Consider the following 18,504-nt stretch of genomic DNA (forward strand, 5'->3'; position numbering starts at 1 on the left):
AGAGAAGTCCTGGGCTTCCACTAAGTACTGATCCAGTTAGTCCTGCACTGAAACTCCGAGACTCTTTTCTTCTTCTCGCACTCTACATTTGCTGTTATTATCATCTGCGCTGTAATTTAAGTATTTCCACACGTTACTTTCTTGATTTCTACCCGCAAACATCTCTGCCAAATTCGTCATAGGTAACCACACTTGCTTACTGCTTCAACCCGACAAGCCAAATGTGCTCAACAAACAAACCACTGTCCTTTACGGAAGTTGTGCCACGTGACTATAGTAAGCCCAAGGTACAAGATCACCACATAGTGAAGAGCGCAACTTAACTGAACGCTCAGGGCGACTAGACAGGATTGAACGAAAATGCTATTGCCGTTTTTTCATTTTCACTCAATTTTCATTCTCGTTTTAGTTTGTTCACATATCACTGATTTTTATTTTTATTTAGTTTTAGTTTCTCTATTTGCCTTAATTTCAGTTCTCATTCTTGTAAAACAAAAAACAATATTTTAAATTCTAGTTCTCGTTTTCGTTATGAAAATATCACTGCCAGTGCATTTCAGTTCCGTTATAAGAGTGAAGAACTGAAGAACTTTTTTGTTTTTTCTTCAGTTTGTATCCTACCTGTTGTTACTTCGCTGGGAACTGGCCGACAGGTCAGGAATATTTCAGCCAAGCTTCACTCCGTCGTACCCGCTATGCAGAAAGTCATTAGCTAACCGAGGAGCCGCTAAGTCCAGTTCTCTTATGGTTTTCATGCACATACATTAAATATAAAATGTTGTTACCAACATTAAAAGGCAATTTACAGCAGTGTGCGGTCCTCCTTACGTAACGGGATCACTTTACTGCCCTCATATTATTGCATTAAAGTGCTCTACTGTAGATAGACCAATAATGTAATGTGTTGCCCAGTATTAGTTCATACCACTAGATGGCGCTGCTTTTCTGTTAATGCTTAATTGCCGCAGGCTGATTTTTCTCTTTGACAATGTTGGTGTTGTTCGTTGTTGCCTGTTATTAGTATGGAGTTCACTGCACAGAGCACTGAAAATAAGGGGACTTTTTTTTGTTTATTTTTTTTATTTAGAAACATTCGTCACAAGTGGAAAGTTGATCATAGAGCAATTTTTTTCCATATATTTTGTTTTAGCAAACCTTAGTTTTCATGTGTTTAATACTATTTGTTGTATCAACTAGCGATGTGCCGCTTGATACTCAGGTTTCGACACTGTGTCGAGCTTTCGAAGCACTGGAGATCGAAGCGCCGCTTCGAGGCTTGCTTCAAATGCGCCCGTCACGTGATTTTGAGTCACGCTTGCGTAATGACGTCATTGATACCTGCGCAGTCAGCAGTCGATTTGGTCATTCACTAGGCTGTTAAAGCGCTTTGGCTCAAAGCGTAAAAAGCAGTTGTTCTTGCTACAGCGATAAGGTTCGCTAACCCGAGATCAAATCCTAATTTAGGCTCGCATATGTTGAAATAAGGATTTTGTATAAAACAGTTAAGTAGTACTTGTCTGAAAGTTAACAAATATATTTTGGAGACATTATGAACGATTTACATGGGGCACCTTTTTCCTTGGTGTGGAATCGTGTCCACCTAGAATCTGTAACAAATTAATGAGCATATTTTGCGTAAGGTAGCACGTATTATAACAATCCAGAATCTATTCTACGCCATGTCGATCATATCGGAGAGGCTAAGAAACGCTTCACTAAAGCCGACGTGGTCATTACACCAGTATATGCGCAAGACACTCTCATTAAACGTTTTTACTATTCAGTGATTCCCAGATCTGTAGCTGATTTGTATTAGTGATTTCCAAAAAGCAATGTGAGTAAAAGCATGTGCTGCATAACTAATCACAACTGTCTTCTGCAATTTTAGGAAAGCTTCGGGAGTTTTGCGTTAATGAGACAAAAACGTTGCAAAGAAACTTTGCGAAATCATCCAGAGGTGAACATAAAGATCACTCAAGTACTGACAAGAAGGAGCAGCTGGATAAGCACATCTGGAGCCAAACTTTCAAAAAAGCACCTGACTTTGTCAGCAACATCCTTTCCTTCTGAATGCATCTTATCAAAAGCTGCGCCGGGGGGTAAATAAGTAATCTTCCGAACTGCAGCACAACGGAGTAAATCATTGATGTAAATAAAATTATTGAAAGACTAAGCTTTTGTCGTTTCTGTATTCTTAAACCATCTTCCAGTCCCACAATCCCCCGCAGTCACTGTCACATTTAACGTTCCCTGCTCCTCACCTGTCGTGTCACCCAAAGCATCAACACTCAGTTTCATTCAAGGCTTTACCGTCCTTCCTTTCATAGACATAAAATAAGACACACATTCCCTCTACATACGTGTCCAATAATAATAGTAAACTGGCAGGAACGAGAAAAAGCACAAGATGGGAATATTCATGACAAGAGCCTCTGCATCAGGGTGAGAATGTGCCTTGTCACCCATTACGTGAGCTCGTCTGCCACCCTTCAGTTGCACTGGCACACCTTACACTCTGGGGCAATTGCAATGGAGAATACCGACAATGTACACCTTCAGAAGTGGAATAAATCGACTGTATAAGTAGAACATTTCAGATAAACTATGAATTTTGTTAATCATAAACAATGCAACATAACTATTATATGTGTTGTTACTTTTTATTTATTCTCACCAAACGTTACATATCTACATGGGAAATGAACATGGGTAATATGTTTATAATCATTCTCACTAAAATACACTGTCAAAATATATTAATGAGCAAACTGAGACACATTGGCCTTTAGGAAATATAAAAAAGCGTATGCGCTGTCATTTAGGACAGAATGCATTGTTAATTTGACGCACTCTCTACTGATGCGATGTCACAAAAAAAAAGAAACAGCACAGTCCGTGCAAACTCATCGCCTCCTTGGTTTTTGATCTTATGATTGTCAACATCAAATCAATAAAGTCATTTTAAGAAGATGACAAGTCTGCTATAGTCAGTTCAATGAACGCTCCTTTTAAAAAATTGCTTATACCGAATATAAATCAGAATCTCAATGATGCGGGACTCGCGAGTAGTAACGAATAATATATGACACTGAGAAATTGTAATTCCTGATAACGGGAACAAGTAAAAACTACGATTTCCTAAAACGGACACTGTAAATGTAGGCATTTCAATAAATAATTTAGGAGACTTGTGTGTGCATTTCAATACCAATTTAAGAACTACGTAGGCTACCTGTTGTACTATAAACGCTACCTCAAGCAGCACTTAACAGTAAATAGTCTAACAGGACAACGACTGACTGAAACGAAGATGCTGCGCCGCTACAATAAAGGTTCACACTGTCATTCTGCATGTTTAGAAGGCGCTGATTGGCTGAAACTGTTTATAGGGAATTGTCTTAAATTGGTAGTGCCGTATAGCGATCAGAAACGAAAAGACACATTTAGGCATGCTGGACAGTAGTTTGTTTTTCTACAATACAAATTCAGTACGACACCAGGGTATCCAAACACACAAATATGAAGCTTATTACGTTTTACAGTGAAACTCTTTACATACACAATATAATTAGGGACGTGTGCCCCCTGCCCGTCTACAGCGGCCCAATCTTCCCTCGACAGCTCGATTCGCTCGCTATCCGTCCAAGCTGAAAATTTGGTTAAATGGAGGAATTGAAAAAAACCTTTATCAAGTGGAGGATCGACGACGCGAACCGCTGGTGTTTTTACCGAGAGACAGTTGCGATACCATTGAGCCACCTAATCAGGATAATAAACGAGCTTCGCACAACTGAACTACTACTACTGTTCTTACTGCGGCGGATGTGGAAATATGTTGTTTGACATATGCACGTTAAATTGGTTTAATTGACACGAGAGTATCATTGTTGTATTCTCCTAATGAAGACAAAAAAATTATATTTATAGATGTATACTATATGACATACGGTTTTGAACAAAATTAAGCGTTCCATAAAAAGGTTGTACGATTTACCTAATCTTTTTATATATATAAAGTTGATATATGACAATATATCTTTGACACTATGTATCAGACAAAGGAAATCACAGCAAACCACAAGAACAATAATTACTTCTCAGCAACTACCTGAATTGTGTAATGTCAATACGAATTACAAAATAACTAGAGAGTTAAGTGTCAGATAGACTCTCAAAATATAGAGGTCAATGCCTTTGAGTGTGCTGAGGCTTCACAAAGATTCAGTAACCATGTCTGCTCGAGACTTCGAAGCCCTATCATGATCCAATCTCTGTACTACGCATGTCTGAGGCTTCAGAGCTCCGTCATGAGCTCAGTACTACGCATGTCTGAGGCTTCAGAGCTCCGTCATGAGCTCAGTACTACGCATGTCTGAGGCTTCAAATCCCCGTTTGAAGCCCGTCATGACGCAATCTCAGTAGTACTACGCATGTCTGAGGCTTCAAATCCCCGTTCGAAGCCAGTCATGACGCAATCTCAGTAGTACTACGCATGTCTGAGGCTTCAAATCTGCTCGAGGCTTCGAAGCCTCAGTTACCCCAGTGCGCATGTCAGAGGCTTCGAATCTGCTCGACGCTTCGAAGCCTCAGTTAACCCAGTGCGCATGTCCGAGGCTTCGAATCTGCTCGACGCTTCGAAGCCTCAGTTAACCCAGTGCGCATGTCCGAGGCTTCGAATCTGCTCGACGCTTCGAAGCCTCAGTTAACCCAGTGCGCATGTCAGAGGCTTCGTATGAGGGGCCAAACAGGCCATAAATCATATATTTCTGTGTGTAATCTATTGGTTTATGTATCAACACTATTGGTTTATAAATATTTACTATCGGTTTGCGTGCATACTTAATTGGTTTGCGTGCGTATAATACTGGTTTCATTCATATGAACTATATTGGTTCGTGTCCGTATATTATCGGTTTGTGCGTGAACTATATCCGTTTGTATATGCATAGCACTGGTTTGCATATGAACTATATTGATTCGCGTGTGTATATCAGTGGTTCCAGTACGTTTGTTATTGGTTTGTGAGTGAACTGCATTGGTTTTCGGTTGTATGTTATCGGTTTGCGTATGAACTATATTGGCTTGCGTTCTGTGCCGGTCTAACGATGGATTTGTGTATGCACTATATTGGTTTCATGCACGTCTTATACTGGTTTCATGTGGGTAACATATCGGTTTTGCGCTTGAACTCTATTGGTTGTATGTGTGTTCCATGTCGGTTTCTCGTACGAAACATACTGGTTTGCGAACGAACACTATTGCAACTCTGTGTATGAACTATATCGGTTCTGCGTACGAACTATATTGGTTGTTCACGTGATCTTCAGTGAAAATGGGCGGGGCAAGAAACAGGAACTCAGGGGCCGGTAGTGTCATGGAGCGTGTAGAGAAGCGGACAGGAGACAGATCTGGGTTTACTTTAAACAGTGCAGTATTTTTTTCCACACAATAGGTTTGGGAAAGGACTTGGTGGTAATTATTACTATTTAATAGAATCTACCATTGAGTGTGTAATGAACACAAAGCTGAAGTTAAGTACGTATTTGGTTGTCTTTTTATTCGCTTCCAGCCACATGCTCGCTTGCAACCCGCGACTGTACTTTTTTCACACAGCTTTTGCAAGCTAGTTACTTATTCTAAAGGCAAAATATTCTACATTTACGACTGACGCCGTTACATTTCTTATGCCCAGCGATCCCGCACCGTGCCGCCTATTCAGGTGAAGTGACATGCTCATGGTCACACAGTGTCACTATCAGGACTTTAACCGAGAAATGTAGGATTTAGAAATGTAGGATTTAGAGGGCAAAGCCCTTACCACAATGCCCCAATGCTTGCACATCTGCAATGTGTATATTATTTGACATAATATAATCTTGTCCAGGACAGATTCCTTTGTTAAAGTTGAGTGTAACATTTTCAACCCGTTCAAGAGCTAAATCTGGGATATTTATTCTTTCAAATAATGTATCAGTTTGCAGATTAATGTACACACTGTATAATATTTTACCATGCACTTAACATTGAAGAAGAAGCTGGTTTGTGAATAAGTAGCTGACTACAAGCATATGTGTAGCTAGGAGTGAATAAAAAGCCACCTGAATGTGTACCTAATTTAAGTCCTGTGATCATTTCAGATGTTAAACATTAATCATCACCAAGCCCTTTCACAAACATTAAGTGGCATACAAAAGTATTCAATCCCCTTGAAAGTCATAATTTTCTGCAAGACAAAAGATTTATACACATTTATTCATTCAGTATTTTTCTTATGCTGTGACAAAACATTTCCAAAGACAAAATAAACCATTTTCTGTAGACGTTTAACTGAAGAAGAAAAACTCCAAAGTTAATGTTTGCATAGGTATTTAAACCTCTGTGTTTTGGAAGCTCCATCATTACACCAATGACAAATTAATTACAAAGGTGACAGTCGTTTAACAGTCATAATTAAACATGATGAGGTGCAACTTGTGAGTCCTTTCTGTCTCTCTGGATATAAACAGCCCCCTTTGTAAGGGCCGTAATCTTTGGTGGACAGTCACTGCAAAAATGAAAACAAAGGAGCATTCTACTGATGTGAGAAACAAAGTTATTGAAATGCACAAGACTGGGAATGACTATAAAAATATCAAAAGAGTTTGAATGTCCCATTGCGTACTGTTGCATTCATCACCAGAAAGTGGAAGGTTCATCAAAGTACACAGACTGTGACTAGAACAGGCTGTCCCTCAAAACTCAACATCAGAGTGAGACATCAACTGGTGAGAGAGGCGACTAGAAATCCAACTGTCACTCTCAGACGTCTGCAATGATCTTTAGCTGGAGTAAAGGTGCTGGGGTCCAAATTTCAAGAGTTCTCCATAAAACAGGCTTCTATGGGAGGGTAGCATGAAAGAAGCATGAGAAAGACCCAGTTAAAATGTGGGAGAAGGTTTTATGGTCATATGATACCAAAATAGAAGTTTTTGGACAGACGTAAAAGGTATGTGAAGTGTAACACTAACATTACCCAGGCCTCAAAACAACATTCCTACAGTGGAATATGGTGGTGGCAGTCTCATGCTATGGGGATGTTTTTCATGTGCTGGGTCTGAGAATCTTGTCAGAGTTGAAGGGACAATGGATGGACACATATACTGCACAATTTTGCAAGAGAACTTGTTCCAGTCTGCTATGAAAGCTCAGGAGAAGATTCATCTTTCAACATGATAATGACCTTAAGCATTAGGACAATGTGACACTGGGATAGCTCAAAAACAGAAAGGTGAATGTTTTGGAGTGGCCAAGTCAAAGCCCTAAGCTTAACCCTGTTGAGAATCTGTGGCACTGTTTGAAAACTGCTGTTCAGAGGTGCCATCTCACCGACATAGAGGGTCTCTAGAAATCCTGCCAAGAAGAAAGGGGCAGAATCACTCCTGAGCAATGTGCAGAACTGGGGCCTACTTACAAAAGAACGAAGGCTGTTACGGCAGCAAAAGGGTTCTTGACAAAGTATGAATGTGTTGGGCTTGAATACTTAATGCAAACATCAACTTTGGAGTTTTTCTTCTTCAGTTAAATATCTACAGAAAATGGTTTATTTAGAAATGTATTGTTACAGCACAAGAGTTCACATTAAAAAGAATGAATAAATAAACGTGGAAAAATCTTTTGTCATACAGAAAATTAGGATGACTTTTAAAGTGATTGAATACTTTTGCATGTCACTGTTTGTTTCTGAAAGGGCTTGGTGGTTATTATTTTTAACAGTATTTTCCCGTAATTCTGAAATATTAACGGGGCTGACGTGAGGTGCACATTCTGCTGGCTTTTTATTCAATCCTAGCTTCATCCAGTATATGCTTGCAGTCAGCTACTTATTCATACAGCTTTTGCACACCAGCTTCTTATTCTAACAGCATGGCAAAATATTCTACAGCATGTACATTAATCAGAATCATTACAAACTGATCAATTATTTGAAAAAATAAATATTCCACATTTTGGTTCTGCACAGGTCAAAAATGTTAAACACAACTTTAATTTAACAAAGGAATCTGTCTTGTCACAAAACTGTGAAAATTAAGGTGGCTGAACGTGATTTAACACTTTACAGTGTCCATGATAGCACAGTAAATCCTATTTATCAGATATTGGAGTGGAAATACGCAGGTACTCGTACCTGGCAGGGCAAAAATCGGCTGCATCTTAAAAAACGCATATGCCTTGTCACAAAACTGTGAAAGGTAAGGTGGCCCAATATGATGTAACTCACATATACTGGTCCTAAATATGGAACATTTAGCTTTTCAAAGAATGGACACGATCATATCATGTCAAATAATATACACATTGCAGATGTGCAAGCATTGGGGCATTGTGGTAAGGGCTTTGCCCTCTAAATCCTTCATTTCTCGGTTAAAGTACTGATAGTGACACTGTGTGACCATGAGCATGTCACTTCACCTGAATAGGCGGCACGGTGCGGGATCGCTGGGCATAAGAAATGTAACCAGTAGTAACTAAATGTTATACTGGATAAAGGCGTCAGTAGTAAATGTAGAATATTTTGCCTTTAGAATAAGTAACTAGCTTGCAAAAGCTGTGTGAAAAAGTACAGTCGCGGGTTGCAAGCGAGCATGTAGCTGGAAGCGAATAAAAAGACGACCAAATACGTACTTAACTTCAGCTTTGTGTTCATTACACACTCAATGGCAGATTCTATTAAATAGTAATAATTACCACCAAGTCCTTTCCCAAACCTATTGTGTGGAAAAAAATACTGCACTGTTTAAAGTAAACCCAGATCCGTCTCCTGTCAGCTTCTCTACACGCTCCATGACACTACCGGCCCCTGAGTTCCTGTTTCTTGCCCCGCCCATTTTCACTGAAGATCACGTGAACAACCAATATAGTTCGTACGCAGAACCGATATAGTTCATACACAGAGTTGCAATAGTGTTCGTTCACAAACCAGTATGTTTCATACGAGAAACCGACATGGAACACACATACAACCAATAGAGTTCAAGCGCAAAACCGATATGTTACCCACATGAAACCAGTATAAGACGTGCATGAAACCAATATAGTGCATACACAAATCCATCGTTAGACCGGCACAGAACGCAAGCCAATATAGTTCATACGCAAACCGATAACATACAACCGAAAACCAATGCAGTTCACTCACAAACCAATAACAAACGTACTGGAACCACTGATATACACACGCGAATCAATATAGTTCATATGCAAACCAGTGCTATGCATATACAAACGGATATAGTTCACGCACAAACCGATAATATACGGACACGAACCAATATAGTTCATATGAATGAAACCAGTATTATACGCACGCAAACCAATTAAGTATGCACGCAAACCGATAGTAAATATTCATAAACCAATAGTGTTGATACGTAAACCAATAGATTACACACAGAAATATATGATTTATGGCCTGTTTGGCCCCTCATAGTTTTGAAACATTTGTGCGTCAAAAGCTCAGCGTCTCATTTCCAATGCACGTGATGATGTGGATGTGTAGCGCCAGTTCGTATCAGTATAGTTATTGCAAAATTTAGTGACAGTTAGTGATGGACCAATCGCATTTCCACGAGGTGTAGTCTAGTTTGGTTGAAGAGTTTAATTCAAATACTGATATATTCTGGTTTTACATTGAAATTAGAATATGAATGTACATTATGCAGATTAAATTCCCGATTAGAAGTCTAACACCAACCAGGTTTTCAAGGAGCATTGTCGCATAATCGGAACTATCAATCAAACGCATCAGGCAACGGCAATCTGCAATCCCCAGACAGATGCTGACCAGGTTTGTTATTGAACACGAGACCTGGCGCTGTCCGACTGGCGTAATTGTTCAAGCCACCGTTACGCATACATTTACTTCTAAACAACGGTAATCCGTGCTGGCGCCTAACATAACTAGTCAACGTTGACCCGATTATTGCAGAATAATTACTTGCTAAGCGTATGTCGATTTACAATTGCCAATTATAATTTTTGACTTCAAAGGTGTATATCACAACTTCATAGAGATTCGGTATTCGTCCACAATGCTCTAAGAGTTTACTGTTAAAATGTGCTGTTAATACAAATGGCCAGGAGGTGTCCCTAGAGAGGTGAGTGTCAAATGCTTCGAAGCTTCGATACGATTTCCGACACAATTGCTTCAAACGTGTTGATGCTTCATGAGGCTTCACTCCGCCCATCACTAGTATCAACATCATTACATGAGCCAGGCATATCAGTGCTTGAACACTTTAATGTCACGCATCAACTTGCGCACTCAGTTGTGGAGCACATGCGGGTGCTGTTGAATGAAGGAGGCGGTCCTCTATACATCAATGAACGTACGCAGCATCGTAATTACATATGTATAAGGTTGATTAGCATTGAGGTGTGTTCACGAACATACTTTTATAAGTGATTGTGATTTATAACGGGTAACTAATGGATTGTTATGTACTGGAAATGTCCTATGAATATTGACTGTCTCCTACAAATCTTTAATTTGCCTCTCTCTGCCTAGATGGAGTCTATCCCGACTGGGATACCGGTCCATCCATTACACCATGCAAATACTGTACGAATCTTACTGGGTATGAACATGGTTATCATGCTCTTGACCCACTCATTTGGCTCAGTGTGTCTTGCAAGGACACTCATCTTTTTCTTTTGGTACAATTTTTTTAATAACTTGGTCTCCAAAAGGCAGAGCATGCACATGTACTTGATTGGTTTGTCAATTTTGAGCATGGTGCTGCTCCAATTTATAAAAAAGTGTTTGTGCTTTGTAACATAAAGCACCTTGAGCAAGGGAAAAGTGGTATATAAAGAAAATGTAATATTATTGCTATTAATTGTTCAATTTTCTTTCCAACCTGCCTCTCATCATGCCTAGTTTTTGAAATGTTACAAGTCCAGCTATTGCTGAACATCTTGCTGAATGATCTCAGATTCCACCTGCCCAATGGCACCATCTTGTGAGCTGAATCTGCAAGTATCTTGCAGCTAAAACATATGCGGCCTTCCTCTAATCTCTCCTCTCTCTTTCTATTTATATATATATATATATATCCAACCTCTGTATGTCTGTCCGCTTTTCATGAGAGAGCTATTTAACGGATTTAGATCGGGTTTTTTTCTATCAGTTGCTTGAACATTCTGGTTGATTTTGTGACTTCTTTCATTGCACTATGTATCATAGTTTGCTTGTGGTACCGATTTATTTACGCGAATCTGAGAGACACACAGCTGGCCGAGGAATGTGGTGCGGGGCCATCCTCACTCACGCTCCAGCCTTGGGGCATGTACCTTACCTTGGCTAGAGAACGAGAGAACCACTTCATGGATTTAGATCGGATTCTTTTCTATATCTATCTATCTATCTACAGTGGTGTGAAAAACTATTTGCCCCCTTCCTGATTTCTTATTCTTTTGCATGTTTGTCACACAAAATGTTTCTGATCATCAAACACATTTAACCATTAGTCAAATATAACACAAGTAAACACAAAATGCAGTTTTTAAATGATGGTGTTTATTATTTAGGGAGAAAAAAAATCCAAACCTACATGGCCCTGTGTGAAAAAGTAAATTGCCCCCTTGTTAAAAAATAACCTAACTGTGGTGTATCACACCTGACTTCAATTTCCGTAGCCACCCCCAGGCCTGATTACTGCCACACCTGTTTCAATCAAGAAATCACTTAAATAGGAGCTGCCTGACACAGAGAAGTAGACCAAAAGCACCTCAAAAGCTAGACATCATGCCAAGATCCAAAGAAATTCAGGAACAAATGAGAACAGAAGTAATTGAGATCTATCAGTCTGGTAAAGGTTATAAAGCCATTTCTAAAGCTTTGGGACTCCAGCGAACCACAGTGAGAGCCATTATCCACAAATGGCAAAAACATGGAACAGTGGTGAACCTTCCCAGGAGTGGCCGGCTGACCAAAATTACCCCAAGAGAGCAGAGACGACTCATCCGAGAGGTCACAAAAGACCCCAGGACAACGTCTAAAGAACTGCAGGCCTCACTTGCCTCAATTAAGGTCAGTGTTCACGACTCCACCATAAGAAAGAGACTGGGCAAAAACGGCCTGCATGGCAGATTTCCAAGACGCAAACCACTGTTAAGCAAAAAGAACATTAGGGCTCGTCTCAATTTTGCTAAGAAACATCTCAATGATTGCCAAGACTTTTGGGAAAATACCTTGTGGACTGATGAGTCAAAAGTTGAACTTTTTGGAAGGCAAATGTCCCGTTACATCTGGCGTAAAAGGAACACAGCATTTCAGAAAAAGAACATCATACCAACAGTAAAATATGGTGGTGGTAGTGTGATGGTCTGGGGTTGTTTTGCTGCTTCAGGACCTGGAAGGCTTGCTGTGATAGATGGAACCATGAATTCTACTGTCTACCAAAAAATCCTGAAGGAGAATGTCCGGCCATCTGTTCGTCAACTCAAGCTGAAGCGATCTTGGGTGCTGCAACAGGACAATGACCCAAAACACACCAGCAAATCCACCTCTGAATGGCTGAAGAAAAACAAAATGAAGACTTTGGAGTGGCCTAGTCAAAGTCCTGACCTGAATCCAATTGAGATGCTATGGCATGACCTTAAAAAGGCGGTTCATGCTAGAAAACCCTCAAATAAAGCTGAATTACAACAATTTTGCAAAGATGAGTGGGCCAAAATTCCTCCAGAGCGCTGTAAAAGACTCATTGCAAGTTATCGCAAACGCTTGATTGCAGTTATTGCTGCTAAGGGTGGCCCAACCAGTTATTAGGTTCAGGGGGCAATTACTTTTTCACACAGGGCCATGTAGGTTTGGATTTTTTTTTCTCCCTAAATAATAAAAACCACCATTTACAAACTGCATTTTGTGTTTACTTGTGTTATATTTGACTAATGGTTAAATGTGTTTGATGATCAGAAACATTTTGTGTGACAAACATGCAAAAGAATAAGAAATCAGGAAGGGGGCAAATAGTTTTTCACACCACTGTATCTATAATTTGCTTGAACATTCCGGTTGATTTTGTGACTTCTCTCATTGTGCTAAGCTAATCCACATTGAGCTAATCTGAAACAGAAGCTGCTGGGCGGGGGGATGTTGAGGGTTGCATGATAAGCGTGACATCAGGAGCGGGGAGCTGGGCAGGGCCCACCCCACTGTCTTTTTTCACTAATACGCAGGCGGAGCCACGGGACATAGCTAGTATTCAATGAAATGAAGTTTCTCTCTGACATCAAATTACACTTTGTGCTAGTTTCTTGTTTAATTCTGACATTTTTTCTATCTTCAGTCCACTTTAATCAATCTTCTTCTGTAAAATAACAGCCATGAAACAACTGTCATGTTGCACATTGCTTGTCCCTATGAACATGTTGGTTGAATCCTTATTGCAGTCAGTTGTGGACATTTTACTATTGAGCTTCTACTGACTGTAAACTGCACATCTTAGCGAAGTGGGACTTCTATTTTACAAGACTTATAAATCTGTCTGACACCTGGGCATGTTTTATTCATGCTTCCTACCACATTTGCTGCATTTAGTTAACTTCAAGCTATATTTAATCTATCATTATCTGAATCACTAAATCTAGCTTTTCTAGTTCAGTGAGAAACTTCTTTGCAGATATAAAGGTGTTGAAAGCCATACTTGGGTCTTATTTCATTACTTGTTTATGATGGCTGCTTCTTCTGACACTAAGCAATATGTTTTTTTTTTGTTTTGTTTTTTTTTTTTACCAAGAAAAATTCAACTGCCGGTTTGTTTTAAATGCACACCATTTGACTGATCATACTCCTTTATCTCGCCTCTCTGCATCTGCTACTCATGTTTACAATATACATGAAGTACACCCATACAGTATATGTCATATTACTCACATTGTACAAACTTCTGTAGCACCCAGAATAATTTATTCTTGTTTTGAACATATATAAGCCTTCATTTATTTTAATTATGAGCATTCAAATCTTAAATTTATGGCTAATTTGACTTTCCCATTGCAGATTTGTTTGTTGTATACTGAAAGTTAAAAGTAACATATTAAAATTCCGTCTTCACAAAAAGGAAAAATTAGAGAATTATCTACATAACATTCCTATAGCCTTTTTAAGACAGCCCAATGTGTTGCAACACCCGCTCTAGAAAGCTCTGCCTTAAAGAGTCCATGTGGTAAAATGCATCTGGGGTCGGTGGCAGTGCACTGTTGGAGTGGGGCGGCCATGGGGTGTTTGGTGTGGACAGCGAGCAGATTGTTGGATTAGGTCAGCTGTTCCACATTGGCAATCCGTGGATTGCAATCAGTATTCCACCACTCCGGATGGGATCCCACTAAAGGTCGAAAGGATGGTGGCGGGAAAAAGCAGTGCTAGCAGGGTCCCCTCTAATGTGGAGGGATGACGGCGAGGACAAAAACTGGATTTAAATGGTTGACTGCCACTTTTGGAGGACATCTCATGCTGAGGAGACTTTGGTTTTGGAAGGAAACGCATAGAATGAGGAGTGATTTTAATGGGCAAATCCAGTGTTGTTAAGCCTTGATTTTAACCTATTTTTTGGAATATTTGATTGAATTTTAACCATGTACTAGCCATCCCCAGTGGCTCTGTCTGCATAATAGTGAAACAGAACAGTGCCCGGCTCCCCACTCCTGATGTCATGCTTCCCCTTCCCCTCGGCCTGCAGCCTCTGTCTCGGACTAGCACAAATATATCACTCCTGCTACCGAAATTGATTTTGTGACTTCTCATCACACTAAGAATCATAACGGAATGTTGAAGCTAATTATAGATAAAAAAAAAAACAGATTTAAATCCGTTAAGTATTTCTGTCATTCGCTAGCTAAGTGGAGGTAAGATATGCCCTGAGGCTGGCACGTGAATGAGGAGCGCCCCGCCCCCCTCTGCCTCTCGGATTTGCACAAATAAATCAGTACAGCCAGCGAACTATGATACTTAATGTGATGAGAGAAGTCACACAATCAACCGGAATGTTCAAGCAAATTATAGAAAAAAAACCGATCTAAATCTGTTAAGGAGTTCTCATGTGAAAAGCAGACAGTCATACAGACAGACAGACAGACAGACAAACAGATCTTGGATTTTATATATTATTTATGAAGAAAATGCACTGCACTTTTTGGAACACAGTGTTGTGACAATAAAAGCACTTTGCACTGATCTGCACCAACCTCTTGTTGTTAGGTGTCCCATCCATCCTTGGTACATGATCGGCGATATCCTGGGTTCAAAGAGGAGTATGCCAGCTGCAGGCAACCAGGGCATCACAGTCAACTACTGTAAAGGTCAGTAAGAGCACAAGAATAACCATGTAGAAGTGTTTCTACTTCCACTGGCCAAAGGCAGGTTTGAAGATCAGTATAATGCTGTAAGTCAAGAGTTCTCAAACTCCGTCCTGGGGACCCCCTGTGGCTGCAAGTTTTTGTTCCAATCAGGAGTCTCTTATTGGGACTCCTGGGCTAATTAAGTGAACTGATATTTCCCAGATTGTGTTTTGGGAACAATTCAGAAATTAAAAAACTAAGTTTGGTTAAAAAAAATTTTAAAAAGTTTTTATTAAAATATACTAAGCAGTTATATAGGAATAATGTATTTTTTTTCTTTTTAAAAAATGTTTTCATCTTGATTTTCATTCTACTTTATCAGGTGTTGTAATTGTTTAATCCATTATTTATTAATTAGTGGGTCTGACGCTAAAGTAGTTGTAGCCTTTCACAATTCAGTGTTGTTTGCCTGGCTGTCTGCTCTGCTAGTTTCTAATTGTCATTATTTAGATACATGGAAGGGAGCAAACTACATACTGAAAGGGCAAAATATAATGAAATCAACAAAAGAAAGTTACGCATTTAAATCTATAGCAAAAATAGAAATATTTCTATATGTCTTATAAATGTAAAAATCATGCTGCTCTGCTTTTCTAAATGTAGAATAAGAGAAGAGGGGAAAAAATACCCGCTAATTAAGTGAGATCAGTGCTGTTGTCAATGATTGTGAATCTGGCGGGAAAGAAAACCTGCAGCCATAGTGGACCCCCAGGACCGAGTCTGAAAACCCCTGATCTGGAGCAAGGCAAAATGAAACTGGCTCTTTGGTTCATGGAGGCTTGACTCCCCCATTAAAATAATTACATGTTGACACTTCCTCACTAAAAGCACAATATACTTGAAAATGAATATGCCAGGTCAGTGTGCCACAAACAGACTACTTTTAAAAATCATGCATTTCAAGGTCATCTCTTGTATAATTTTTGAGAAGGTCTTCCCATCTTCCTATGTTTAGTGAATAATTAGTCAAGTGTACATTCTATTTTAAAATAAATGACTTTATTTTGTGGCATTAGTATGATTTTTAGTAGCAGAAGTGGTAATAAACATACATACAAAAAATATATATTTTAAACAATACTTCGCATTAAATATGTACGATTTTGTACAAGAACTATTGATGGCATGTCAAGAAATAATAACATGGCAGCCCATGAAGATGATGCGTTTGAACCATTGGCATCACTAGGGTTGGCGCCACCCAGTGTGGTAACCATGGCGAGATGAAGATCCCAACAAGCCCCTGGGTAATTTGAGGAGTGGAGCTCCTTAGCAGAGAGCTGATCATACTTTAAACAAAGCAGAGTGTGGACACTCGGCCGTTTAATGCAGCACAGTAATTCCAAATCTAGTGAATCTAGCATGCAGACAATTGATCATTCACACTGCACAAAAATGTTTAAAATAAACTCACAGGTTACAATTAATTTAAAAGCCACCTTTTGTATTTTTTTTTTTTAATTTTCCACTTGTTCCTCACTCCCACTTATTGATTTTTGTTTACCCTTTTCACTTACTTAGGCAGATGATTATTACTTTGCTATTACCAAGCAAGTGCTATTATAATTTTTCAAACAGCATGGGCTCTTGCAAGTTGATGTAAGTGATAAGCATAAACATAACAAAATAATGTGTGCAATTTGTGTAGTTGTTTTCAGTTAGGATTCAGTAGCTGATGCTCTACGTCAGGGGTCCTCAATCACAGTCCTGGAGGGCCGCAGTGGCTGCAGGTTTTTGTTCTAACCCAGTTGCTTAATTAGAAGGCAATTCTTGCCAATAATTTCATTTCATGGCTGGTTAGTGCTTTAACTCTACTGTGTCAGGTAATTCTCATATCCTAGATTGTTGTCCGCTTTCTAAGGATGTCATCCAAATGATTTGAAGGTTTAAATGGATGACTAATTCTCAGTCCTTCACTTTATTCTCTTCACTTTCCTTCCAAGTATTTAATTAAACCCAATAGTGCATAATAAATACGCACAGGTGTAAATTGTAACAAGCTTAATGGAGAAATGCTGGTCTCTTTTGTCATTTGCATGTTATTGTTAATTAGGAGCAATTAAAAACCAAGAATACAGCTGTTTAAGACTAAAATAAATGATAAGGCTTCAAAATCTTAATGAGCAAGACAACTAAAGTGAAGCAGAAATGTTACTTGAACAATAAGTACTTCTTATTAAGCAACTGGGTTGGAGCAAAAACCTGCAGCCACTGCGGCCCTCCAGGACTGTGATTGAGGACCCCTGCTCTACGTGATGCATTCTAGAAAGCTGTATATCAAAGACACTGCCACATACAGGCCATGTTTTTCATGTGGTTCTCCACAGAATCTAAAGTTTTGCTTTTGATGGGGAGAACTTACAGAAACTAACAGGGAAAAAGATAATATAAATAGACAATCAATACTTAAGATGAGACATCCTGAGCCTGAGTAAGCTCGGGCAATTGCAGCAGTAGTCTACCATACAGCGCTGCCTCAATGAGATATTGCAACAGGGAGGATGCTGTTAACTTGTCTTAATTCGGGTCTGTGGCACAATCAGCTGTACAAGTTCAAAGTTAAAATGCCACCCCCATTGAGTAACGTGTTCTGGTAAACCTTGAAGAGAGTTCATTATTTAACTTTGAGAGAAGCATAAACATTTGGGCTTCCCAATGCAACTGTAGTAGCTTGGTTTTCTGAAAACATAATAGTCATGTAGTTTAGTTCTGATGGAGCCTGAAATTAAAAGATTAAAAAGAATTAATCATATTAATACTTTCTTTGTACCGTAGTCTAGAGAAATATACATAAATATTGACGGGAAAACCTCGATAGATAGATAGATACTTTATTAATCCCAATGGGAAATTCACATTTTTCAGCAGCAGCATACTGATACAATAAATAATATTAAATGATAATAATGCAGGTGAAAAACAGACAATAACTTTGTATAATGTTAAATGTTAACGTTTACCCCCCCCCCCCCCCCCCCCCCCCCCCCCCGGGTGGAATTGAAGAGTCGCATATTTTGGGGGAGGAACGATCTCCTCAATCTGTCAGTGGAGCAGGACATTGACAGCAGTCTGTCGCTGAAGCTACTCTTCTGTCTGGAGATGATACTATTTAGTCTCTAGTCTGGGACT

At 39.4% G+C, this 18,504-nt stretch overlaps 1 protein-coding gene across 2 annotated transcripts in view; it reads right to left on the reverse strand.

Moving 5' to 3' along the window:
- LOC114645600 (uncharacterized) overlaps nt 1-18,504 on the reverse strand; it is an 88,156-nt gene that overhangs the window by 53,720 nt on the left and 15,932 nt on the right. Inside the window, exons 7-8 of one of the 2 annotated variants that reach the window (XR_007935831.1) lie at nt 17,628-18,094; nt 16,388-17,053 (exon numbers count right to left, since the gene is read on the reverse strand). Coding sequence is in view for 1 of the 2 variants with exons in the window: in XM_051931834.1 (XP_051787794.1) it covers nt 17,990-18,094 (105 nt within the window). In the remaining variant the exon portion in view is untranslated. Of the gene's footprint in view, nt 1-16,387; nt 17,054-17,627; nt 18,095-18,504 lie in introns of those variants that run through there. The other variant, XM_051931834.1, reaches the window with a different exon arrangement.

Source organism: Erpetoichthys calabaricus, chromosome 1, assembly GCF_900747795.2.
Source record: "Erpetoichthys calabaricus chromosome 1, fErpCal1.3, whole genome shotgun sequence".
Classification (NCBI taxonomy): Eukaryota; Metazoa; Chordata; class Cladistia; order Polypteriformes; family Polypteridae; genus Erpetoichthys; species Erpetoichthys calabaricus.